Here is a 26,605-nt window from a genome sequence, read left to right as displayed (position 1 = left end):
GAGCTTGTTCTGTTAATAAATTCGATTATGCCTGTTTTGTATCCCAACTCCCACTTACCCACTTTTGTTCCATATCCCTTGAGAATTTGACTGTTGAACAATAACTTTGTCTCAGTTTTCACAGTGGAAGGGGATTATATATTTGACATTCCATGGAAATTAATAGGTTGAGCACAGAAATTGTATTATAAGAAAAAGGTGGTAGAAATGGTAAATCTCTCAAAATTTGATGGTTTCTATTGTAGGCTTTTCAAGGGGATAAGATACTTTGGATCATAACCCTCCAAATTAATGATTCAGGAACTGTCTGTTTAGCTTGGAGAATTGCAAACATAATTCTGGTATTTAAAGAAAGGTGAGAGAAACAAGGAAATTATAGACCAGTGAGCCTAGCATTTATTACTGGGGACTTACTGCAAATGTATAATTAATCTATAAGAAATTAAACGTGGAGAAATTTTAGCTGATTGGAGAGATTCAATATGGATTTATAACAAGGAAGTAACTCAAGTTCTAGACAGGGAATGTCTTTGGATATATTTACCATGGACTAGCATTTGATGATTTTCACATGAAAGACCTTTAGCTAAAGTTGAACTTTTGTGGATTTTGATGTTATTAGGGTGCAAAATTGGTTTGGCAGAAGGCAGAGAGGAGGACATTGGATTTGTACTCTAATTGGAAGGAAGTGACAGTGCTCTCTTACAAGGATCTGTACTTAGACCTCAACTATTATTCATGACTTGGGTAACCTGACAGAGAGCTATATTTCTCAGGTTGCCAATAACACGGAGAATGACTTTTTAAGTAGCGCAGATAAGAGCATGAAATTACAAAGCGATGTAGATAGATTAAATGAGTCAGTGAGACTTTGCTAAATGGATTTCAACACAGGTAAGTGTGATGCTATTGATTTTTGAAGGAATAACGGATAGATGTATTATTTAATAGTGAAAGTTAGAAATACTGGAGTTCAAAAGAGATTTCAGGATCTATATACACCAATCACTAAAATGTGTTTCAACTGCAAACTAAATGAAAAATCCTAACGAAATGTTAGTCTTTCTAACTAGAGAGCTAGAATACAAAGAGGAGGATGTTTTGCTATGGCTATACAAAAGCCCTGGTTAGACCACATTTGGATTACTGCATATAGTTCAGGACACTATCTTAAGAAGGGATACCTGGTCTAGGAGGGAGGTCATGATGTGGGGATGCCAGCATTGGACTGGGGTAAACACAGTAAGAAGTCTCTCAATACCAGGTTAAAGTCCAACAGGTTTATTTGGTAGCAAAAGCCACTAGCTTTTGGAGTGCTGCCCCTTCATCAGGTGAGTAAGAGTTCTGTTCACAAACAGGGCATATAAAGATACAAACTCAATTTACAAAATAATGGTTAGAATGCGAGTTTTTACAGGTAATCAAGTCGTAAAGGTACAGACAATGTGAGTGGAGAGAGGGTTAAGCACAGGTTAATGATATGTGTATTGTCTCCAGACAGGACAGTTAGTGAGATTTTGCAAGCCCAGGAAGTCATGGGCTTGGCGTGATGTTTGTCTTCATCAATGACATGTTGAACACCCCCACACCCCACCTGTTGCCTTCAAACAACAGCACAACCTCAAACAGACCATTGTCTGCAGCAAACTACCCAGCCTTCAGGAGAACAGTGACCACAACACCACACAACCCTGCCTCAGCAACCTCTGCAAGACATGCCAGATTATCGACACGAATGCCGTCATCTCACGTGAGAACACCATCCATCAAGTACATGGTACATACTCTTGCAACTCAGCCAATGTTGTCTACCTGATACACTGCAGGAAAGGATGTCCCAAGGCATGGTACACTGGGGATGCAGACGATACGACAACGGATGAATGAACACCGCTCGACAATCACCAGGCAAGAGTGTTCTCTTCCTGTTGGGGAACGCTTCAGCGGTTATGGGCATTTGGCTTCTGATGTTCAGGTAAGCGTTCTCCAAGGTGGCCTTGGACACATGACAGAGTCGCTGAGCAGAGACTGATAGCCAAGTTCCGCACACATGAGGATGTCCTTAACAGGGATCTTGGATTCATGTCACACTATCTGTAATCCCGACGACTTGCCTGGGCTTGCAAAATCTCACTAACTGTCCTGGCTGTAGAGAATACACCGTGCTTAATGCTCTCTCCACTTACATTGTCCGCACCATTAAGGCTTGATTACCTGTAAAGACTCGCATTCCAACCATTATTTTGTAAATTGTGTTTGTGTCTTTAAATGCTGTGTTTGTGAACAGAACTCCCACTTACCTGATGAAGGGGTACTGCTCCGAAAGCTAGTGGCTTGTGCTACCAAATAAATCTGTTGGACTTTAACCTGGTGTTGTGAGACTTACTAGGAGGGGGGTGCAGCAGCCACTTCACCAGAATAGCACCAGGTCTTCAATGTTTAGATTGTCATGAGAAATTACATAAAATGAGTTTTGTATTCCTGGGATAAAGGCAGTTAATGGTTAAGTTTGATTGGATTATGAAAAGAATTAATAAGGTAGATAGGGAGAAAACCATTTTCTGCAAGTGGGGGCATCTATGGTGCGGAGCATAACCTTAAAATCAGTGCTCGGCCATTGAGGAGAGAAGTTAGAAAACACTTGTAAAATGGTGGATGAGTGGATCTCTCTCCCACAAAAAAAGCATTAGACATTGGCTCGATTAATGATTTTAACTCTGATCTTTGCAAGCCCAGGATATAAACAAATATAAGGCAGATAGATGGAGTTGAGATGAATCAACCATGATCTCATTGAGAGATGGGACAGGTTTGAGGGGCTGACTGGCCTGCACTTCCCATGTTTGCACCCCTGCCCAGTAAAAATTTTATCCATCTCCGGTCTTGGAAGCTTCAATTGACCAAAAGCTCACAGTCTTTTGGGGCAGATTTCCACTGCTGTCTCTTTGATACGTACTTCATGATTTCACACCTAAACAGGAGAGCACACAAATCAAGTTTATGCAGCCAGTTCTCCTCATTTGTGAATCTGTGCTCAACTGGGGCCAGTATCTCCTCCTTGAGGTGGTGCGCCCAAAATTGAATAGAGTAGTCCAGATGGGATATGAGCAAATGTCATTTCCTCCTTTTTGAGATAAAGACCAACAATCTATTTGCCCTTTTAATGCAGTCTCCTGCAGCTTCACCCACCATCCAGTAGTTTTTAGATGGGGTAATGTTACAAATATCTCATTTCTTGGCCTGCTGTCATAGACTTGTAATGGCAGAGTAGGGTTGGATAAAAGCAAATTATACAGATGCTGGATCTGAAACCAAAAGAGAAAAGGGTTGGGGGGATGAAAATTATCCCATTCTGACCTAATTTTTTCATGGGTTGGGAGATGCGCATGTGTGTCGATTCGCGCATGCGTTCCCACGCACACGTGTCTCTCATTGCTAGAAATCCAGTGCCTGTGCAGGAAACCAGTGGTAAGTCATTTTAATCTATTTTCAATGTGATTATGTGGGCCCAGGACTGCATTCTCTGGGCCTGATAGCAGCATCTCCCACCCGCCAGTACAGTTTCACTCTGGCAGGGTTTAGAGTGGCTACTCACTTTTGGGGAACTAGCGGGAAACCCCTCTGGAGTGAATGGGGGGTGGGGGGGGGGCAATCGGAGGACCCTCCAGTGGGACTGAGGGTGGTGCTCCCTTGGCATGTGCAGTCTGGCAGTGCCAGCCTATGCCCCTCAGCACTGCCCATCAGGGTGGTGCTTAGGGGGGAGGGTTAGGAGCAGTGTCAAAGAGTTGGGATTGGGGGGGGTGGGGCCTAGGGGTGATTGGTGGGATGGGACGGAGTGTCACTGCTGGGTTGGGGGGTGGGGGGGGCGGGGAGGTGGTTTTGTTACTGCTGAGGCGGGGGGGGAGGGGTGGAGGGCTGGAGAATGGCATGCTCTGAGACAAGGGAAGGTTGGGGCTGGCCTGGGAATAATCGTGGGGGCCGCGATTGAGCCATGTGGAAGTCTGGAGGGGGAGCAGCAGCGCGGGGGTCCTGATTTGGCCAGCAAACTGCAGTTTTGGGCCACCGTGCATTTGCAGCGTTCCGGAACTGTCAGACTCGTGTAAATAGGCCCTGCCCCCGCCTCCCCCCCCCCCCCCCCAACCGAACATAATGATATTCATGATCGGACCTCTGCATTGCACAGCATGTGGGAGATTCGAGTTTAAGCTCGCAATGAAAAAACAATGATGACTAATATTTCATTTTTCCTGCCAATTGAACAGTTAGAACTTTTTTTGGAGAATTGCCCCCAAAATGCTGGAAAATCTCAGCAGGTCTGGCAGCATCCGTAAGGAGAGAAGAGAGCTGACGTTTCGAGTCCAGATGACCCTGTGTCAAAGCTAAAAGGCATAGAAAGCGGGAAATATTTATAGTCTAGGGTGAGGGAATGAAACAGTCATTGGCACAAAATCAAGGGAAAAGGCTGGTAACGGCAGCTCATAGAGAGAATAAAAGGTGTGATTGGAAAACGGGCAGAGAAGCTGAAATCAGAGGGTAAGACAGATGAAGATGTGGGGGGAGGGGGAATAGGTGGGAGAGAGGGAAAATTGAGAAGGGGCAATAAAATAGGGGAAAGAGGGAGTGGATGTAGCTTTGCTTTTCACCTGGCCAAAGGTGATCCTGTAGAATCATAATCGTTAGAACTAGGAGCAGGAGTAGGCAATTTAGCCCCTCGAGCTTAGTCTACCATTCAATATAATCATGACTGATCTCACCAGGAGAGCCCTAATAGATGCAGTGTGTCTTCCTTTGCAGCCTGTCGGTTGTGATGGTCTCCTGTACTCTTCCAAAAGACTGGATAAATGTGGGCTGTGCGGTGGTGATGGCAGCACCTGTTTCCGAATCTCGGGCACTTACCGACGAGGAATCACACGCTTGGGTAGGTGTGAGATCTAACTATATGTTTTGCTCAAACTAATAGAATCTCACTCCTGAGATGTTTTCCACAACTGTCTTGGTAAGAGGTGATGTCATTGACCTAGCGACATCGTGTGCAGCAACATCTTAATGTAGTTTGTTGTTTTAGAGGTAGAAAGTTGGGAGTTGTCTTGACTGACTCAGAGTGACCTGAACAACAGTCGGCTTTTATATAGTGTATTTAAATGTAAAAATGACCCAAGCTGTTTCATAGGGCGTCAAGTTATCAGGCAAAAATTGACAGCCTGTCACGGAAAGAGCTATTAGGACAAGTGACCAAAACTTTTGAAGGGAGTAGGTTTTGAGCAGGATTTTGATGGGGGAGGGTAAATCAGAGAGGCAGTAAGATTTAGAGAGAGAATTCCAGAGCTAAGAGCTGAGATGGCAGGAGGTAGGGTTACCATTGGTAACGTGAAACAAATGGAGATGCACAAGACTCCGACGTAATGTGGGTAAATTACAAACCCTGATTTGAACTATTTAATGTTAAGTTATGTGGGGAGGGGGGGGGGGCGTTGCTGTTGACAGACAAAGCTGGTCTGTGATCCTTGAAAAAGCTTTTCATATGAGCTTCTTTCCAAAACTTGAAAGCTTCCAGGATTCCAATGTACACCATCATCAGATAGAGATCTCTGGATAGGGAGTCATGTTTTATTTAGGAGCTATACTTGTGGGCAGCCCCAACATCCCTGCATTCAAATGTAACTGAAGTGATTTTTGGTTTGATGACTATCTTTCCCCTTGGTCTGCAGGTTATCTCTTCATTACCAATATTCCCGTTGGTGCTTCTGATATCCAAATTATTGAAAGGAGGAAAACAGAAAATATTTTAGGTAATTTCATTGAATTAGTTCAAACATTTTCTTCACCCCTTTTTTACCCCTCACCTACTCCACCCTTACTCTTGTGTTATTAATTACTACTCCATTGTTTTACCTCTTGAAGCTCTTGCAGACGAAGGTGGATACTTTTTCTTCAATGGGAACACAGCAATTGACAATCCTCGGAACTTCCGAGTGGCCGGGACAATATTTAAGTATAGACGACCTGCAAATCCGCTGTCTGATGGCTTTGAATACATCATTGCTCAAGGGCCCACTAACCAAGGACTGAATGTTATGGTATGTAACTCCGATAACAGCAGCAATAGGCTTTGTACTGTCATTTTATCTGTAATCTTGTGATCATTGAGAGGCCCTGTTAATATATACTTTTAATTAATTACCCATCAATAAAAAAAAGTGTAGGAATTACAATAAGTGATGTTTACACATTGAAAAGACGGATGATTACATGTAAAGGGAGGGTACTTTCTGTAATCCCTCTGGAAGGAAAGAATACTATCTTGAAAGGACATAGTTTTTGTTAGTCATGTTTTCTTTCAACAATTATCTCCCCTGCTCTCCTCCTTGCTGGGTTACAGTTCCGGGTAATTGTTTTGCACTTGTGGACCTTGACAGTCAATTTGATAAAGCTGTTTGGCTACAGAGTGCATCACAGGAAAGCAGTGCCCTATCTACATGTGTGTTTTCCATCAGTCGTTGATGTACAGAAGCTACCCTGGTCTTCCCACCCTCGCCTCCACCCTCCCTGATCTTGGGACATTGTGATCATCTGTAGCTCATGTATTGATGTCCTTAGTGATGCCTCTCTGTGGACCAGGAATTGAATCATACAATCAAAGAGAGAGGCCATTCTGCTCACCCTGTTTGTGCCAACTCTCTGCAAGAGCTGGTGAATTAGTTACACTCTTCTGCTGTTTCCCAATAGCCTTGCAATTTTTCCTCTTCAGTTGCTTATCATTGGCATCATTTTAATTAATCGTCTTGCCCTCTGAGGCTTTGACAACTTCATTCTGACAAGATAATCTAGCTGGTGGGATGCAGGGGGGTATGAGTATTTGCTTTTGCTCTCTGTTCCCCTATTAATAAACGCAAGAATCCCAAATGCTTTTCTAACAGTGATCTCGACTTTTCTTGCTAACTTCTTTGAAAAATTTGTGTACGCTTACCTTCACATCTTGACCGTGTTCCTTTCAATGTTACCATTTTGCTTATTCTGCCCCTTATTATTTTTTTTTGATTGAAAGCCTTCAATTTGCACACATTGCACCCGCTATATGTCTGCCCACTTCATTGTTTGGTATTTGTCCTCCTGAAATTTGTTGTTACCTTCCTCATCGCTCACTAGATTTTCTTGTATAATGCCATCTGTGAATTTTGAATTTATATGCTGCTTATCCAAATCCAACTCAATATTTATCTCAAAATGCGGTGGTCCTAATACAGACTCCGGGGAAACGCCGTTTTCCTTTGCTTTCTATTTCTTAGCCCATTTCATTCATAAATTTTCCTGTCCCTTTAAACCTATTTACTTCAGTTTTGCTAACAAGACTATTATGTAGTTCTTTACTGAACTCCTTTTGAAAGTTCATATACAAATCACACACTACCTTCATCAACTTTCCATGATACTTCTTCATCCCTGTCTGGCAGGAATTAGCTTCTCAATTAATGACCCTTCGGAGGGATCAGATAACTGTTCTTACTGATGGTCACCAAATTTCAAACTAAACACGGCAAAACATTACTGAGTAGACTTGACACGGGTAGACAGGGATCTGTACGTCTGTATGATATTAAGGTAATGTTATCTGTTTTATTCTAACAATATTAGAGTCATAGAGATTTACAATGTGGAAATAGGCCCTTTGGCCCAACTTGTCCATGCCGCCCTTTTTTTTGAAAACCCATAAGCTAATCCCAATTGCTCGCATTTGGCCCATATCCCTCTATACCCATTGTACCCATGTGACTATCTAAATGCTTTTTAAAAGACAACATTGTACTGCCTCTGCAACTACCTCTGGCAGCTTGTACCAGACACTCATCACCCTCTGTGTGAAAAAATTGCCCCTCTGGACACTTTTGTATCTCTCCCCTCTCACCTTAAACCTACACCCTCTCGTTTTAGACTCCCCTACTTTTGGGAAAAGATATTGACTATCTAGCTGATCTGTGCCCCTCATTATTTTATAGACCTCTGTAAGATCACCCCTCAGCCTCCTACACGCCAGAGAAAAAAGTCCCAGTCTATCCAGCCTCTCCTTATAACTCAATCCATCAAGTCCCGGTAGCATCTCAGTAAATCTTTTCTGCACTCTTTCTACTTTATTCTGTGCTATCTTCCTAAATTTTCTTGAAAATAAGGATGGTAACTTCTCGTAATGTTTTTTCACCTGACATTTCACACTGCTTTGAAAGCTGCACCGTATTAACATCTTGGCTATTGGGAGAATACTGGTTGCTTTTTGGATGAATGAAAAGGAGCTTCCAATTCTGTGACAGAGAAGTGTATCAATTCCAATTCATCTATAGGAAATTCTGTTTTTAAATTTGAATCAGAATCAATACTTTTCATAATACAGTCAAGCAACTAATCAGGACTAAGTTTTCATTGACCCTGTAGGGAGCATTTGACCACCCTTTGTTAGCTAAAGAGTGGAAAGTTGGTGGCTGGAAATTTCTTGCTTTGTTGTTTGAAAATATTGCTGGAGGTCTTCTCACATGATCTTCTGCAATCAAATGCCCCAAACCCATTGTTGGTTAGCCAATATGTCCATCCTTTCGGTACACTGTCTTCCCACACAAATTGGAAAATGAATAGGTTTCTCGTTATCCAGTGGTTCATGATGTCAGCTTTTACCCATATCCAGTACTTTCCTAACCAGTAAACAAAAGTGTTAAAAAAAATTAACTAGAACAAATTTTCATTGCCACTTTGAATTTTCTCCAAGGCCGATGGCTATAGTATTTCGGAGATTAACCTTAATTGAGGAGACTCCAGGGCAACCTTGGAGGGTTGGCTACCCTACCATGAGCCGTTCATTATTTCTCTGAGCAAAGTCAGCTTGGTTCAATGACAGCATGCTCACTTCCGAATCAGGAGATAAGAATAAAAAAGTAGGGTTCAAGCTCTGTTCCTCAGCGTGAGCTCACAATTGAAACTGACCCTCCAGGAATCCTGTATCACTGGGGATGTTGTGTCTTTTGGATCAGATATTCAACGTAGACCCTATTCATCTGCCATGTTCAAATGTCAAGGATCCTGCACGTGCTATTCAAAGAAGAGTACGGGTGCTTTCCAGGCACCTGGCCAATATTCAGTAACCAGCTTCACCCAACTAGATAAACTGACCATGTACCTTAGATAAAGGCAAAATACTGCGGATGCTGGAATCTGAAACAAAAACAAAGTGCTGGACAAACTCGGTGGATCTGACAGCATCTGTGGAGAGAGAGAGAATAGAGCCAACATTTTGAGTCTGGATGGTCCCTTGCCTGAACTTCCAAGTTCGGTCATCCAGACTTGAAACATTGGTTCTTTTCTCTCTCCACAGATGCTGTCAGATCTGCTGAGTTTCTCCAGCATTTCCTGTTTTTGTGACCATTGACCTTGATGTCTTTTGTGGGACTTGTTCAAATGGCTGCTTTGTTTGCAAGTATTATAACTGTACTCCCTGGGCTGTGAAGTGCTGTTGGATGTCCTGAGTTCATCACAAGTGCTACTTGAAGTTCTTCCTTTTCTTTCTTTATGTAACAGGAATTCTTATTTTCTATTCAGCTGCGCAAGGAAATCTGTACAATTCATTGCATTCTGAAATGCAATTGAAGTAAGGCACAAATGTGTGTGACATCTGTCTGTTGTTAACAATGGAATCCATGGCAAAATGGAACATTCAAAACTTTGCATTTATTGTTGCAAATTCAGTGAAGAAATGTGAGTGCCCATCCTCGAATGGTGCAAGAGGTTTCCCCAAGCTAACACCATTCTTCAGATATTTTTCCTTAATGCATGAGTTCCTTCATAAAACCAAAACATTGACAAGTTCAAACTTCTGAATTTACGCATTATACATGTTACTGCCACATTCATGTTGTCCTTCCCCTCCCACCACTGTCAAATGAACTGCTCCACTGGGCTGCTGATCCGTAACATCAAAAAGTGAAGAGACTGCTTGTGAGGAACATGGCTGAGATGGAGCGTGCTAGCTAAGGGAGATATCCACATGGTAAATAGCTTAAGGAGGATCGATACTGGACAGGGAAATGCTCTCAGTGCAAAAATCCTTTCCTTCGTTACCATGCCAAGCTATAGCTGCTTCTTTTTCTCCCACTTGTGTTGAGAAATGCAGATTTGAATAAATTGTTCCCAATCTCTCCTCATCCTGAGATGCACACTGTTGTTGCTAGCATGCAGATTTAAAAAAAAAAGAATATCCGTGCATTCCTTCTTTTCACTCTGCCTGCCAAAACCCTGAAGCACCCAGTTCTAGTGGCACTGTGGAATGGCCTACACTGCACAGATGGCAGCTGCTTAAAAAGAAGGCACACCACTGCCTTCTGATAAACAATTAGGCACTGGGAATAAATGGTGGCCTTCTCTAACTTGAGAATGAATGTTAAAAACAAACAGGAAGCTGCCATTCATTTGCCATTTTGGCAAAGGCTGAGCCTCAAACAATTCAGGTTAGAATAATTAGAATTTTAACTAATTATGGCACCTGGGAATGAAATGGGAGGAATTCCTTGTTAAGTTAGTGCAAGATCTCACTTCCACCCAGCCACTTTTGATGGAGACTTGAGGCAGTTGCCCAATTTGGCATTAAACCAGAACAGATAGAAAGTTTATTTTTAACACTGCGTATTTGGGATACTTACCAGAAACAAAGTACGGATACTCTTTGAAAGGACTTCCTTGCATAGTATCCAGCCCCCTAAAATAGGCTCCAATATTTTTCAAAAGCTTTTGGAAAGTTTTGAATGTTCCCTTTGCTAGTGAAGAGCTAATGTGCAATGTGACTCCAGCATTAACTCTTGGATTGTGCTTCTGACAACAATCTCTTCATCTTATGATGTTATAGGTCAGCAGCCCTGAGGAGCAGTTCATTTGACAGGAGGGGAGCAGCATCAGTTTTGGCAATAAAATTTAAGGTAGATATTGAGGATTTTGAACATAAGTTTATGATTATCACATGACTGTCATTGCTGGGCATAATATCTTGGGTACTAATCTTGTTTTCTTGTGAATTAATTTTTTACAGTGAGTTTTCATGATGTATTAACCAGATTCCTGTTCCATCAGGCAAAATGTTTTGTTTGTCTATATCCAGTATGTCCCTTAAGCCTGATGCACAAATAGATTTTCTGTGATGGTGGAAGGGTTTATTATGCCTTTAAGGGTTATGGGGAGAGGGCGGGAAAGTGGAACTGAGCAGCGACAGATCAGCCATGATCTTATTGAATGGCGGGGCAGGCTCGAAGGGCTAGATGGCCTACTCCTCCTATTTCTTATGTTCTTATCGAATATTTCCTGCCTAACGGCTGATAGAATAAATTCAAACCAAAAGTTCAAGATCCTGGACTTTCTAAGCAAAGGCATAGAGTATCAAAGCAATAAGGTTTAGCTGAACCTTTAGAAATCACTGGTCAGGTCTTAGCTGAAGCCTTGAGGCCTATTTTGGGCACCATCCTTCAGGAAGGGTGATAAAGCCTTGGAGAGGTGGCAGAGGAGACTTATCAGAATAGTGCCAGGGAAGAGGGATTGGAAAAGCAGGGAATGTACTATTCAGAGTACAGCAGGTTAACGGGAGGTCTGCTAGAAGCGTGAAAACGTTAGGAAGGGGGTTGATAACTGTCCTCGCTGGCAGAGTTCACATGTTTATGCAAAAGAACCAGAGGTGAGATGAGGAAAAATGATTTTTATGCAGACTTGTGATCTGGATTGCAATGCCTGAAAGGGTGTTGGAAGTAAGATTTAGTACAAACTGAAGAGAAAATGAAATACATTAATAAAAAGAAGTAATTTGCAATGAGTGAGACCTTAGTTGTTTCAAAGAGCTGGCATAAACATGATGGACCAAATAGTGCTTTTCTAGGCTTCTTCATTCCACAATATTTCTACCTGACCCAGTGGGGATACCTGTTGACACTGAAAAGATGTACTTTGTGATCCTTTTAGGAGCTGAGGGCTGAATTTTCTTTGAGTGCTTTCTAAAAGGACTGCTGATTTCAGGATTCTTGACCCTATTCTGAGGTTTTTACTGCTTTTTGAGGGTGCATGCTGATTTGGGTAACGCACCGGCACCCTGCACTCCTGGCCTGGCTGGCTCCATTTACGGGAATAGGCATGTCCTGGTTCTCCACAATTCTCATGCGGTTGGGGCAACCTTTCAAACAGCACCTCAGAGGTGTTGTGAGCCACTGTCTGTATGAGGGAATCTTTTGAAAGGTAAGTTTAGAAGGTCCTCCTGATGTCTCCCATGCCAAGATATGACCTGCAACCACCTTCTGTGGTTCCTCATGTCCCCATGTCAAGTTGCTGCACTTTTATGCCCACTCACCCACTATCTTCTGTATAGAAGCAGTGATCCCTTTAGTGATTGTAGGATGTGCCTGGGGGAAAAGTAAACTGAAAATATTAATCCTAAAGGTCCGGCTGTCATTTTTTTAATCAATATCTGAGTCCTAGGTTCCCCAGGCTCCTCTTGGCTGAAGAAAGATAGAACTTTCTTGAGCCATGGGCATCCCACAGGGCCTCCACAGCCAGTGAAATATATTTTGAAGTACAGTCACTGTTGTATTGAAGGTAACTTAGTAGCCAATGACCAGATCATCTCTGTCAATGAGAGGGGTTGAGGAATAAATATTGGTCAATGCACCTTTTTGTATATAAATGTACAGAGGTGAGCTCCTCTGCTGCTCTTCAAAATCATGCCATGGAATCCTTTATATCCCAATGGTTTAACATCTTAACTGAAAGATGATACCTTGTACTCCTCAGGAATAGGGTCATGAATCCTGAAATCAGCAGCCCTCTTAGAAAGTGCTCAAAGAAAGTTCAGCACTCAGCTCCTAAAAGGATCACAAAGTACATCTTTTCAGTGTCAACAGATATCCCCACTGGGTCAGGTAGAAATATTGTGGAATGAAGATGCCTAGAAAAGTGCTATTTGGTCCATCATGCCTATGCCAGCTCTTTGAAACAACTAAGATCTCACTCATTGCAAATTACTTCTTTTTATTAATGTATTCCATCTCCTCTTCAGTTTGTACTAATCTACTTCCACCACCCTTTCAGGCATTGCATTCCAGATGGTAACTTTGTGGGTGCTGCACTGGACCATCAGCCTGTCCATAAAGCCCCAGAGTGGTATTTGGCCCTATATTCTTTTGACCCAGAAGCAAGACTATTCTCACCTAGCCAAGTTGACAGTTATAGATTATTTGATTTTCTATAGAACAGCAACATTTTTCCACGCAGCCATTCAGTTGTTATGGGTAAATTGACATATGGTGGCAAAGTGACTAACTTTGCCAATTTTTTGATAATGTATCTTCTGGGATGCAGGAGAAATAACCAATACATATGATGTATTTGGGTTTTCAAAAAGCATATTTTTGTCACAAAATGATTAGAGTACAGGAATCTTTCTATAATTATACAGCACTGAATGCAATTTTGGTTTCCTATCTAAATGAAATTGTCAACCCCTGCTTCTATTCCTTTATGTTCTTAACAATATAGGATGGGAAATAAACAGTGTTTCTATTTATTAACACTTCTTTCACAGCTCAGGACAGGTAATGAGGAATAGCTTGGAAAGCTCTTAATACCCCTCTGCCTCAATCTTTTTATGATTCTTTGCTTTATCAATGTCACTATAGTCATTTTTACTTAGACTATTCCTCATTAGTTCCTTCTAAGCTCCATATGCTTTGCTGCACTTCAATGAAGGCTCATTGTGCAATCTCCTATCTTGTTCATTGTTGCAGAATTTGTTGAATATTGAGGAACGTTTTAACTTCACCTGCCTATCCTTGCTCTTGCTATTCCTGTCTATGGACAATTAAAACTGAAGCTTGCTATCAACTAACCACCATTTGATTTCCCTCTTCTGCTCTATAACTCTTGTTAGACTTGGTAATACCCAGCATCATTGAATCACAGCTCTGCTTTGATTAAGATCAAGAACAACATTCTAATAGAGAATAGAAAGTTTATTCTGAAATGCTTTTGTTGCTCTCTGGTTATAATTACGCCCCTTTCTGCTAAAACAGTACTACAACCTCAATGGGAAGATGCCACACGTAACGTATGAGTACACGATCCCACGGCCACCCGTGCTGAAGCCTGCACCTCCCGTTGAGAGTCCGTTCTACTTCAGTGTCCCTGAAACGAAGTATGAAGACCGTATCAACAACTGGCATCGAGTCAAACTCCACCCAGGCCCTAATGGTGAGACATTGCTTCCTAATGATGCAGCTTTCCAAATGAGATGGGAGTTGACCTGGAGTTGGGGGATGGGAATGTCTGTCTTGGCAAATCAGATGATCAGGATTGGGAGCTCTATCCTTCAAATAATATCTGTGACATTTCTGAGTTTTATATGTCTCATGAAGCCACATGAATGGAGCAGTTCAGGAGGAAGCTTCAAAATCAGGCTGCAACCTTCCTCAATTCAATATTTGTTTATCTGTTGTGTGAAAGATGTGCAGCCCTAAGCTTTTCCTGTGTTTCCCTGAATTCCAGTATTAACTTCTCATATAACACACAAATGAGCAGCATTCTGAACGTTAAGACGAGAGCTAAGACATTCAGTTTCTTGGTCCTGTTTAACTAAATGGTGGTTGATCTGGAACCCAACTCCATTTACCCACCCTTTTCTCCATACTTTTTGATACAGTTACCCAGAAATTTCATTGTTAAATTTTTCACCATTTCACCTATTCTCACATTCTACCACTTACCCACGTCCTCCCAAAGGAGACTATCACCTTTCATCATTTGCATTGTTTTATGTTTACAACCCTAACCCACTTGTGGTTATCCCTCTGCACTCACCTCACCCACTGCCTTTCTATTATTCGTTCACAGGATGTGGGCTTCACTGGCTAAGCCAGCATTTATTGCTCACCCCTAATTGCCCTTGAAAATGTGGCGGTGAGCTGCCTTCTTGTACAGCTGCAGTCTACATGGTGTAGATACATTCACAGTGCTGTTAGGGAAGAACATCCAGGATTTTAAGCCAGTGACAGTGAAGGAGTAGAGGTTTAGTTCCTTCTGCCCCAACATATCCTTTTGCCCCAAACTCTCATCACTCCTGATCCTTCCTAGAAGCCCTGTGCACCCTCTTGCCCTCTGTTTCAGAGTCCCATTGGCCTGATATCCCCTAGAGAAGTGTCAGACCTATCACTGCCTGTATATGCCCCATTCCTTTGCTCCCATCAGCACTCGGCTCACGCAATGGCACACCCCATGAGAAAAACAAGACTTGCATTTCTATCATAAGAACATAACATAAGAAATAGGAGCAGGAGTAGGCCATCTAGCCCTTCGAGCCTGCCCCGCCATTCAATAAGATCATGGCTGATCTGTCGTGGCTCAGTTCCACTTTCCCGCCCTCTCCCCATAACCCTTAATCCCCTCTCCTTATCAAAAACCCATCAACCCGCGTCTTAAAAATATTTAGCGAGGCAGCCTCCACCACTTCAACGGGCAGAGAATTCCAGAGATTCACCACCCTTTGAGTGAAGAAGTTCCTCCTCAACTCCATTCTAAACCACCCCCCCTTTATCCTGAGGCTGTGCCTCCTAGTCCTACTGTCTTTTTTGAGCGGGAAGAGTCTCTCCACCTCTATCCTATCCATCCCATTCATCATCTTATACGTCTCAATGAGATCTCCCCTCATTCTTCTAAACTCTAACGAGTACAAGCCTAGTTTTTTCAGCCTCTCCTCATAGCTCAACCCCCTCAACTCCGGTATCAGCCTAGTAAACCTCCTCTGCACTCCCTCCAAGGCCAAAATATCTTTGCGCAGGTGCAGCGCCCAAAACTGCACACAGTACTCCAGCTGTGGCCTCACCAATGCCCTATACAGCTGCAGCAAGACCTCCCTACTTTTATATTCAATCCCCCTCGCTATGAAGGCCAGCATCCCATTCGCCTTCCTGACCTTTTCATGCTTTTCACATCCTCAGGACATCTCAAAGCACCTTCTGTTTCCAGTAAAGAACTTGAGATGTAGTCAACATTGGAAAATAGGGAACCATTGCAGCCAATTTGCTCACAGCAAGATCCCACCAAACAGCAACAAGATAAATGATCTGACAGTAAGTAGTGCCACAGGATGCTTTATACCTTCCTGAGGGTAGGTAGGGCCTTGGTTTGAACCAAAAGATGTCACCTCTGACAGTGCAAATCTATTTCAATACCATTTTGATGTGCATTCAGGATTACGTGAGGTTTGAACTCTAAGCCAAAATAAAAGCAACATACAGCAGATACTGCCAATCTGAAATAAAAGCAGAACATTTTGGAAAAGCTTAACAGATCTGGCAGCACCTGTGGAGAGGGAAACAGAGCTTGAGTTTTGAGTCCGTACAACTCTTCTCTTCAGAGGAAAACATTAACTCTGTTTCTCTTGCCATAGATGCTGCCAGACGGGTTGAGTTTTTTCCCAGCATTTTCTCATTCAGAGGTGCGAGTGTTATCGCTGAGTTGTGGCTGATATATCATGATTGGAAATTTGTTTGTTTTTAATCGAATTGGAACAGTCCAGATAGATCTCGGTGTCTATCTGCTGCACCTCTGGAACATTTCCTGACTTCAACTCATCTGCAACTGAAACCCTCATTCATGCTTTTGTTACCCCCCAAACGCGAGTATTCCAATGCACTCCTGGCTGCATGACCTCCATAGTCCATCCTCTGTACGCTTGAGGTAATCCGAAACTTGCAGCAAGACCTGTTCCCCTGTACTTGTTGACCTACACTATCTCCCAGTCAAGAAACGTCTTGATTTTAAAATTCTCATCCTTGTTTTTGAATCCCTCCATGACTGCACCTATTCCTATATTTATTACAACCTGTTGCGATATCAACTCTGAGATACCTTGCGCTCTGTAAATTTTGGCCTTGTGCTCATCCCTGATTCTTTAAATGCTTCAGTAGTGTGGCTGTTTTCAGTTGCCTGAACCCCAAGCACTATTCCACCTCTTCACCTGGCTTTCCTCCTTAAAACCTACATCTTTGCCGAAGCTTTTGGGCATCTGCCCTAATATCGCCTCGGGTGGCTCAGTGTGATACTTTATTTTGTAACGCTCCTGTGAAGCACGCTGAGACATTTAATACATTAAAGGTGCTATTTATGTCGTTGAAAGAAAATTGTCCATCTGGTGGAAAGAACTGGTTGGGGTGAGAGGGAGTGCAAGTTTCCAGCTGAGGTGGGTTGTATCTGTTGAGGTGGTTATTCAGTTGAGTGATGCCATTTGAGTTGTCAGGCTGTGCATGCTGTACGGCCGTCTCTTTTTTTGCTTGAGCAAAGTGGCCAGGTTATAGAGTCTAAAGGTCTGCGTGATGGCCCTCCTTAGAAGGGGGATTAAAGCGTGTCAGTTTTGCCAATCGAAGAAGCTTGCCCTGTATAGTGTAATTGTCAGGGCCTACACACATAACTCCATTTTCTCTGTCAGAATGCACTGTTTGTGGATGGATCATTTCAAAAATTATTTTATGGGGATGTAGCAAGGCTAACATTTGTTGCCCGTTCCTAATTATTCTAGTTAGGCTATTGCAGAGAGTCAACCACATCACTGTAGATCTGGAGTCACATATAGACCAGGTAAAGGCAGCAGATTTCCTGCCCTTAAGGATGTTAGTGAACCAGCTGGGTATTTCTGACAAATGATGGCTTCACGATCACTATTACTGAGACTGACCTTAGTTTTCAGATTTATTAATTTAAATTCAAATTTTGCCAGCTGCAATGGGAGGACTTGAACCCCTGGCCCCAGAGTATTATCCTGGGCTCTGTGGATGATTGGCACAATGACATTACCACTATGGCATCGTCTCACCAACACATGGTTTTGCGGAGCGGTGGATTGTAAGTTTAATATCTTGAAAGTGGAATAAAACAGCCTTCTAGTGGGGAAGGGGAAATCAGAGCAAGAATTCTGTGATCAGATCCTCCCCACCCAGCCCCAAAGACCTGTTTTGCAGAATGGCAGAGTTATGGAACTGATGCTGGCAGATGGAGTTAAGATATAGATCAGCCACAGTGCAACAGCATGGTGGAGCTAAACGGCTCTTATTCTCCTATCTTTTATCCATATGTCAGATTTGGATAACCTACTGTACGGAGAGCACAGTTCTAATCCAGTGTTTCTTTCACAGCCCTTCAGTCCAATGTGATCAGTCTGAGTCCAACGCCATGGAACACAACAAGCACTTTGCACCACCCCCGTTTGCACAGCAGCTTCCGAAGCACTTCACAGCAGGGCAGCCTGAGACTGTTATGTAGGAACAGCTCTCTGAACGCGGCTTTGCCCATCCTGTGTACAGAGCTGCAGGCCAACATTTCAGCCAAGTTCAGGACTGAAAACTTCACCAGTTACTCAAACATGGATCTCAACAGCCAGCAACTTGAAGAACCAAATCAGGGCAGTGTACTTGAACAGCTTCATACAGACTCAGAGCCTGGAATAAACACTGGAGGAGAGGAGAGGTTTAGTTATAGCCTGCTAACGGATTCGATTTACCCGCTTTCCAATTCCACTGCATTCCACCTCTTAAACTTCTTGAATAACCACAGGACAGAGCCTGTTCAGTCACCAGACACTGAAAGGTAAGATTTAACTATTATTATTGTCACATGTATCAGCATACAGTGAAAAGTATTGTTTCTTGCATGCTATACAGACAAAGCATGTCATACATAGAGAAGGAAATCAGAGTATAGTGCGACAGTTAAAAGCTAAGATGTAGAGAAAGATCAGCTTAGTGTGAGGTAAGTCCTTTCAAAAATCTGATGGCAGCAGGGAAGAAGCTGTTCTTGAGTTAGTTGGTATGTGACCTCAGACTTTTGTATCTTTCCCAATGGAAGAAGGTGGAAGAGAGTGTGTCCAGGGTGTGTGGGGCCCTGAGTTATGCTGGCCACTTCGCTGAGGCAGCGGGATATGTAGACAGAGTCAATGGATGGGAGGCTGATTTGTGTGATGGATTGGGCTACATTCACATCCTTTTGCAGAGCAGGAGCCATACCAAGCTGTGATACAACCAGCAAGAATACTTTCTGTGGTGCATCTGTAAAAATTGGCGAGAGTCGTAGCTGACATACCAAATTTCCTTAGTCTTCTGAGAAAGTTGAGGTGGTTGGTGGGCTTTCTTAACAATTACTTTATTTTTTGAACTTGAACTCAATTCACTCTTGTTTATCAGTCCTAGAAGTAATGAAATACAGAGTCTGCAATCCTGGTTCCTCCTCGCAGCAAGGAAAGCAACAGACCAACTAAGACCCGTACGTGTGAGGGGGCAGATTAGTATTCCCGACCTTTTATCGTCTTTGAGTAACTTCCCATCAGATCAAGTAAAGAGTAGATCGTCCTATATGACTGGTGGTTGAATTGCCTTTTCTTGCTTTGTGCTTCCTGATCTTCTGGTGAAAACAAAATCCAAATGTGACAGCTGTGCTCTGGAGAAAAGTTGGGAGTTCTGTCAATATTGTGCATCAATCAATCAGCAACTGTCTCACTCACTGGTTGCTTTCTCTCAGGGTGGATCTAGCTCCCCAGATATAACCCATTGGCATTAACTAGAAGTTAGTGTACGAACTGTGCATGGGCAGCTTTCATATCATTCAACAGTGCTTGTTAGAAATGCTCTGTATTTTGAGAAAAAATATTGTATAGTAGAACATAAAATGCAGGGAACAAATCATTCATGATGAAGATGACAGGTTAGCAGATTTGTTGTTTCATGCTTCGGAGCTATGCTTGACTCGCCTCTCCCCACATGTCTGCTGGTTCAAGAAATCCTATTTGAAATGGTTCAATGAAGAAACAACCCAGTTTCTCGTGGATGTAAACTCTTAATTTGGCATTAAGTGGCCACAATAAATAGAGGTGAAATGATGAACTATTTGTGAGTTTTAGGCTCTTCTTGATTGTGCTCTTCTTGTGGTTTGGAGTATTCAGTACTGACAGTGGATGCCTGAAAAAGGAAAAGTATCCCACTGCCAAGCACTAATATCCTTCAGTTTGATGATCCCAAAAACCATTAGTAATTTCCAGCTGAGTTTAGCATGCAAAACACCAAGCAATAAATCACTGTTTGAAAGATAGCATCATACGCTGGGTGCATCCTTAAAGCAACAACTTGACACTTGACAATTTTGGCACTAGGTAATAGGGGAAAATGGACAATGCAGGTTTAACCAGTAGTTGTATGGGAAATGGGGCCTTCCACACTTGGTCTATGAAACAAAATTTAGTAAATTGAATTAAACTTGATGGTCAGTGTATATATAAAAAAAAATTCTGCACTCACTAAGGCATTGAAAGCAGATTTTGAATGGAAATATAGAAATTTACAATATTGGAAGAGGCCATTCATCCCATTCTAGTACGAGCTCTGCTATTCTGTGCTCTGCTCTTTGTCTAGGACCTTCGTCATTCTCCACTACAAACACACAGTCAATTTTGTTGCAAGGTATTTCCAAGCTCCAACAAAACCATTCTCCTCACCAACCTCCTAACTCTTCATTTTAAACTTGCTAATTTGGCAACACTGGTTCCTCAATTATGGGAAGCAGCTTTTACCATTAACTCTGTCAAAGTTCTTTATCGGCTTTTTCTGCTGCAGTAGAAATTTTGCCATTTTCTTGTGGAAGTGCTTGCATTGATCACATGGTTGCAAAGTCAGCCTTCCTAAGGGTATAGCCTATATTTATCACCCCAATAAGCCTGAGACAAGGAAAGCAATTTTACTGTATCTGCATAGGTTCTAATCCTGGCATCATTCTCACTGTACATTATCTGTGGCTGTTCTGCCTTTCCATAATATGAGGCCTAAAACGGCTTACAGTACTCTGAGCACAAAAGCTAGGAATGCTTCACCCTCAAGAATACTATGTTTCAGATGAGATGTTAAACTGAAGCCATGTCTGCCTGATTGACATTAAAGATCCCATGGCACTGTTTCAAAGGAGAACAGGAGAGTTTTCCATGTCTAGGCCAGTTTTTCCTGGCCACTGTTTATCCCTCATCCCATATCATTAAAACAGTTATCAGCACCTTACTGTTGGTTGGAGTTTGCTGTCTGCTAATTGGTTACTTTGATTTTTATATTACATCAGTGAGCACACTTCCAAGTACCATTGACTGTAAAGCCTTTTGGGACACCCTGAAGTTGTGAACTGCACAATACAATTCTTACTTTCATTCTCTGCTTCATACCCAACTTTACTGAAACTACCTGTTGAATTCCTTCATTTTTTTAACAGGACAATATTGCAACTCTTCTGCTTGAGGGTGGGGTTTTGGTATTGTGGGAATATCACTGGATTAGTAATCCCAGGGTGCAGGCTAATGCTTTGGGGGATATTGCTTCAAAAATCACCACAGCTGGTGGAATTTAAACTCAATTAATAAATCTGCAATTAAAAGCTAATCTCAATAATGATGACCGTAGAATTGCAAAAAGCCATCTGGTACACTAATGTCCTTGAGGGGACAAAATCTGCCATCTTTACCTGGTCTGGCCTACTCCAGACTGTGGCTCCAAACCCCTCACCACCAATGTGATTAACTTTTAAATGCCTACTGAAATGACCCAGTGACGACCACTTGGTTGTCTTGAACTGCTTGAAGTCTGAAAACGATACGGACCACTTGGCACCGACCTAGGCACTCAAAACAACAGACTCATCCCTGTTGATTCTGTGAAGCCTAACACCTGGAGACTTGTGCCAACGCAACTGCCCATAACAGTATCGGTAGGAGTGACTACCGCCCAGTCCTTCTGGAGGCAATGTCCCGACTTCACATTGAGAATGCTCTCCATCACCACTGTGCTAAATGGGGGAGATTTCAAACCGATCTAGCAACTCAAGACTGAGCAAACACAAAGCGCTGTGGGGCAGCAGCAGAATTGTACTCGATAACAATCTGTAACTTCATGGTTGATATATCACCCACTCTTCCAATGCCATCAAGATGGAGGATCAATGAAGTGTGCAGGAGAGCATGCTACCTAAAAGCACATGCATACTTAAAAATGAGGTGTCAACCCGGTGAAACTACATCAGAGGACAACTTGCATGCTAAATAGCAAGCGATAGAGCTAAGTGATCTCCTATGGATCAATTAAGTTTAAGCTCTGCAGGCCTGCCACATCTAGTTATTAATGATAGTGGACAATTAAACAACTCATGGGAGGAGGAGGCCCCATGTACATCCCTATCCTCAACGAAAGACAAGCCTGAGGCATTTGTAATTATGACCCAGAAGTTCCAAGTGAATGATCTGTCTCCAGTTTCTCTTGAGGTTCCTGCCATCACAGATGCCAGTCTTTAGCCAATTCAATTCAATCTATGTGTTATCAAGAAGATGCTGGATACTGCAAAGGCCCTGTTAATATTCTGGCAGTAACACTGAAGGAAGATGGTTATAGTTGATGACCAGGCATCTCTGTCTTGGGACTTACTGCAGGAGTTCCTCAGGGTAGTGTCCTAGGTCCAACCATTGTCAGCAGTTTCATCAATGACCTTCCTCCCATCGTAAGGTTGGTAATGGGGACGTTTACTGATAATTGTTCAGCATCTTTTATGGCATCTCAGGTACTGAAGCAGTGTCCATAAGCAGCAAAACAGCTTAGGCTGGTAAGTGGCATGTAACATTTATGCTGCCCAAGTGCCAAGCAATTACCATCTGCAATAAGAATTTCTAACCATCTCCTCTTGGCATTCAGTAGCATTTCATCTATCAACATTGTGGGGTTATTATTGACTAGAAATTGAACTAGACTGGCCATAAACACTGTGGCCACGACAGCAGGTGAGAGATTGGGAATTCTTTGGCAAGTAACTTACTATTTCACCACCTAAACATGTCCACTTTCACAAAGCTCAAGTCAGGAGTGTGATGGGATTCTCTCTGCCTGAATTAGTGAAGCTTTAACAACACTCAAGAAGCTTGACACAATCTAAGGCATAACGGGCTGCTTGATTGACACCCCATCTGCCATGTTAAACATTCACTCCCTCCATCTCCAATGCACACTGGCAGCAGTGCGTACTATCTGTAAGATGCACTGCAGCAACTCACCAAGCAACCTTTGACAGCACCTTCTAAACCCGTGATCTCTACCACTTAAAATGGTGAGGGCAGCAGAAGTATGGGAAGTCCACCACCTTCCAGTTTTCCTCCAGCCCGCCCTCCTGACTTGGAAATATATCACCATTCCTTCACTACATCTGGATTAACAGCCATCTCAGTAACCATCAAACCAGACAGGAAGCAAATTATCCTTAATTCTGAAGGGCTGTCTAAAAAGGAGTATTGACCATTTAAAGTGAAATTTACCCCTTTGTTTGGAAGATGTTTCATATGTTTAATATTTGAATTATGCTGGATGTAATGTGTTATGGAAAACAGTTTTTAAAATTGAAATTGTGTCCATCATTTCTCCATTGGCTTCATGGAGATTATTTTATTGTTTAAAAGTAATCAGCCTCTCTGGGATTGTAATAAGATTTAAAATGGTTAGTTGAGCTAGCATTTACTGTCTCTGGAGAGAGTTCCATGCTTCTTCCACTCTTTGATTGAAGAACTTTTCTGGTTTCTCTCCTGAGTAGCAGTATATCCCCTTGCCCTAGACTTTCCCCACTAGTGGGATACGTTTCTTTCTATCTAACAAAAAAGAACAGTACAGAACAGACACTTCAGCCCACCAAGTCTGCATCGTCCATGATTGGGATGTACTGCAGCAAGTCCTTTCGTAAAACCCTCAGCCAAATTACACCCATAACCTTCTATAAACCCAGAGAATGCAAGTCTAGTTTACGTCTCATAAATTTAATGAGCCCTGTAATATCCTGGTGACTCTCCATTGCATTCTCTCCATGAGAAATTTATCTTTTCTTAAGGAGTGGTACCTGGAATTGTTCATCCTATCCTCGGATATAGTCTAACCAGAGATTTGCATGTATGTACCAAAGCTGTCCTTTATACATCCTAGCCTTCTAAGTTATAAAATCCAACATTCCATTTGTCCTTAGGATTTTTTGTTTGTGACCTAATTCCTACACCTTAGTGATCATGGTACGTGAAATCCTAAATTTCTTTGGACCCCCACTCTTTAGCTTATTAGCATTTTAAATCTATCCTGTTTTGTGGTCCAAAGTGGATAACTTCACACTTGTCCTGCATCAAAATCTACCTGTTTTACCCAATCTCAGCGTCACTTTGTAATCTTATATACACTACTGAATACCTGACCAATCTTTGTTTTTGGCAAACTTGGTTACATGGTTCCCTATTGCACTAAGTTATTAATAAATATAATGAATAACTGAGACCCTGCACATGTTCTTGTGGAAAAGCACAAATCACTTTCTTCTGGTTTGGGTAGCTGCCCATTATCTCCACCCATCATCAATCAGATCAATAACTTGCCTTCAGATCTATGAGCTTTAATTTTAGCTGTGTAATGAGGCAGATCCTAGGTTTACCTTAGCTGGAATGGGCATCAAATCCACATTGTGGTGCTAGCCATGGAGCCAACTGAGCTAACTAGCCCTCTTAGAGGTGCATACTGACCCTGTACTGAGCCAAACCCTTTTTTTGAACATCTCCCATTGTTTCAGTTCAGTTTACCCGAGAACAGTTTTGATCAGTTTGCTGTCACCAATCTCTTTCATTACATTAAAGTTGGTTTTAACTAAAGGCTGTCTAAATGTCTCCCTTTTAAGCCGAACATTTAACTTTAGTCATATTATGATCACTCATAGATAAATTGTCCCTTATACACTGTTTTACTTATCAAAAGAATAGAAACATAGAACGTTACAGCACAGTACAGGCCCTTCGGCCCTCAATGTTTTGCCGAGCTATGTCCAAACTCAAGATCAAACTATCCCACTTCCTATTATTCTGGTGTGCTCTATGTGCCTATCCAATAACCACTTGAAAGTTCCTAAAGTGTCCGACTCCACTATCACAGCAGGCAGTGCTTTCCACACCCCAACCACTCTGAGTAAAAAATCTACCTCAGACATCCCTCCTATACCTCCCACCATGAACCTTAAAGTTATGCTCCCTAGTAACAGCTACATCCACCTGAGGAAATAGTCTCTGCACGTCCACTCTATCTATCCCCCTCATCATCTTATAAATCTTTATTAAGTCACCTGTCATCCTCTGCTGTAAAGAGAAAAACCCCAACTCCTTCAACCTTTCCTCAAAAGACCTACCCTCCAAACCAGGCAGCATCCTGGTAAATCTCCTCTGCACTCTGTCCAATGCTTCCACATCCTCCTTATAGTGAGGTGACCAGAATTGCACATAATATTCCAAATGTGGTCTCACCAAGGTTTGGTATAGTAGCAGCATAACCCCATGGCTCTTAAACTCAAACCCCCTGTTAATAAATGCTAACACACTATTAGCTTTCTTCACGGCTCTATCCACTTGAGTGGCAACCTTCAGAGATCTGTGAATGTGAACCCCAAGATCACTCTGCTGTTCCACATTCCTCAGAACCCTGCCATTGACCATGTAATCCACGTTCAAGTTTGTCCTACCAAAATGAATCACCTCGTACTTACCAGGGTTAAGCTCCATCTGCCACTTTTCTGCCTAGCTCTGCATCCTATTAATGTCTCTTTGCAGTCAGCAAGAGCCCTCCACCTCATCCACTACTCCACCAATCTTGTTGTCATCAGCAAATTTACAAACCTACCGTTCAGCCCCTTCTCCCAAGTCATTGATAAAAATCACAAATAGCAGATGACCCAGCACTGATCCCTATGGTACACCACTGGTAACTGGCCTCCACTCTGAAAATTTTCCCTCCACCGCTACCCTCTGAGACAGCCAGTTACTTATCCAATCGGCCAAATTTCCTTCTATCCCACACCACCTTACTTTCTTACGAGCCTACCACGGGGAACCTTATCAAATGCCTTACTAAAATCCATGTACACGACACCAACTGCTCCATCTTCATTTACACACTTAGTTATCCCCTCAAAGAATTCAATCAAATTTGAGAGGCCTGTCACTCTTAATGATTGGTTAATCCTACTTGCTGTCTGAATCGCATCACGACCACTCCTCGATCACTGCTTGCTGTCTTGCTCTCCCAGTGGTCACTCCTCATTGCCTCAATTAGCTGTACCAGTGGTTAATCGCAACTGGTGATCTTTTTGACCAATGAGGTACAGTTATACGTGACTAACCAAACCATGGCATTGTGACATAGCGGTTAGCACTATGGGTGCCAGCGACTTGGGTTCAATCCCCAGCTTAGGTCTCTGTCTGTGTGGAGTCTGCACATTCTCTCCATGTCTGCATGGGTTTCCTCCGGGTGCTCCAGTTTTGTCCCACATTGCAATTCTTTTAATAATGGGTTGGTCTTCCTGCTGGCAGCTGGGTGCAAATGCCATTTGCATTTTATGAATGCTTATTAAAACAGCTGTCTGTTGGTGACCCATCAGGACGGAATGTCGCTTTTCATAGCTGTGGCAGTCAATGGCCTTAGTGCTCGAAGGGCAGACCATCATATTACAGTTTTGTTTGTCTTTTTGGAGATTT

At 42.5% G+C, this 26,605-nt stretch overlaps 1 protein-coding gene across 1 annotated transcript in view; it reads left to right on the top strand.

Annotated features, from left to right (window-relative positions):
• The window catches only part of LOC145348419 (ADAMTS-like protein 2), a 100,573-nt gene that overhangs the window by 30,038 nt on the left and 43,930 nt on the right, over positions 1–26,605 (top strand). The window contains exons 6-10 of the mRNA XM_080196633.1: positions 4,795–4,918; positions 5,709–5,789; positions 5,902–6,077; positions 14,076–14,253; positions 18,189–18,639. Of these exons, the coding sequence (XP_080052759.1) occupies positions 4,795–4,918; positions 5,709–5,789; positions 5,902–6,077; positions 14,076–14,253; positions 18,189–18,639 (1,010 nt within the window). The remainder of the gene's footprint in view (positions 1–4,794; positions 4,919–5,708; positions 5,790–5,901; positions 6,078–14,075; positions 14,254–18,188; positions 18,640–26,605) is intronic.

This window comes from Carcharhinus amblyrhynchos, chromosome 9, assembly GCF_965287045.1.
Source record: "Carcharhinus amblyrhynchos chromosome 9, sCarAmb.v2.hapA, whole genome shotgun sequence".
Lineage (NCBI taxonomy): Eukaryota > Metazoa > Chordata > Chondrichthyes > Carcharhiniformes > Carcharhinidae > Carcharhinus > Carcharhinus amblyrhynchos.
Note: the sequence above shows the minus strand (reverse complement) of the source record. Positions and strands in the feature narration are given on the sequence as shown.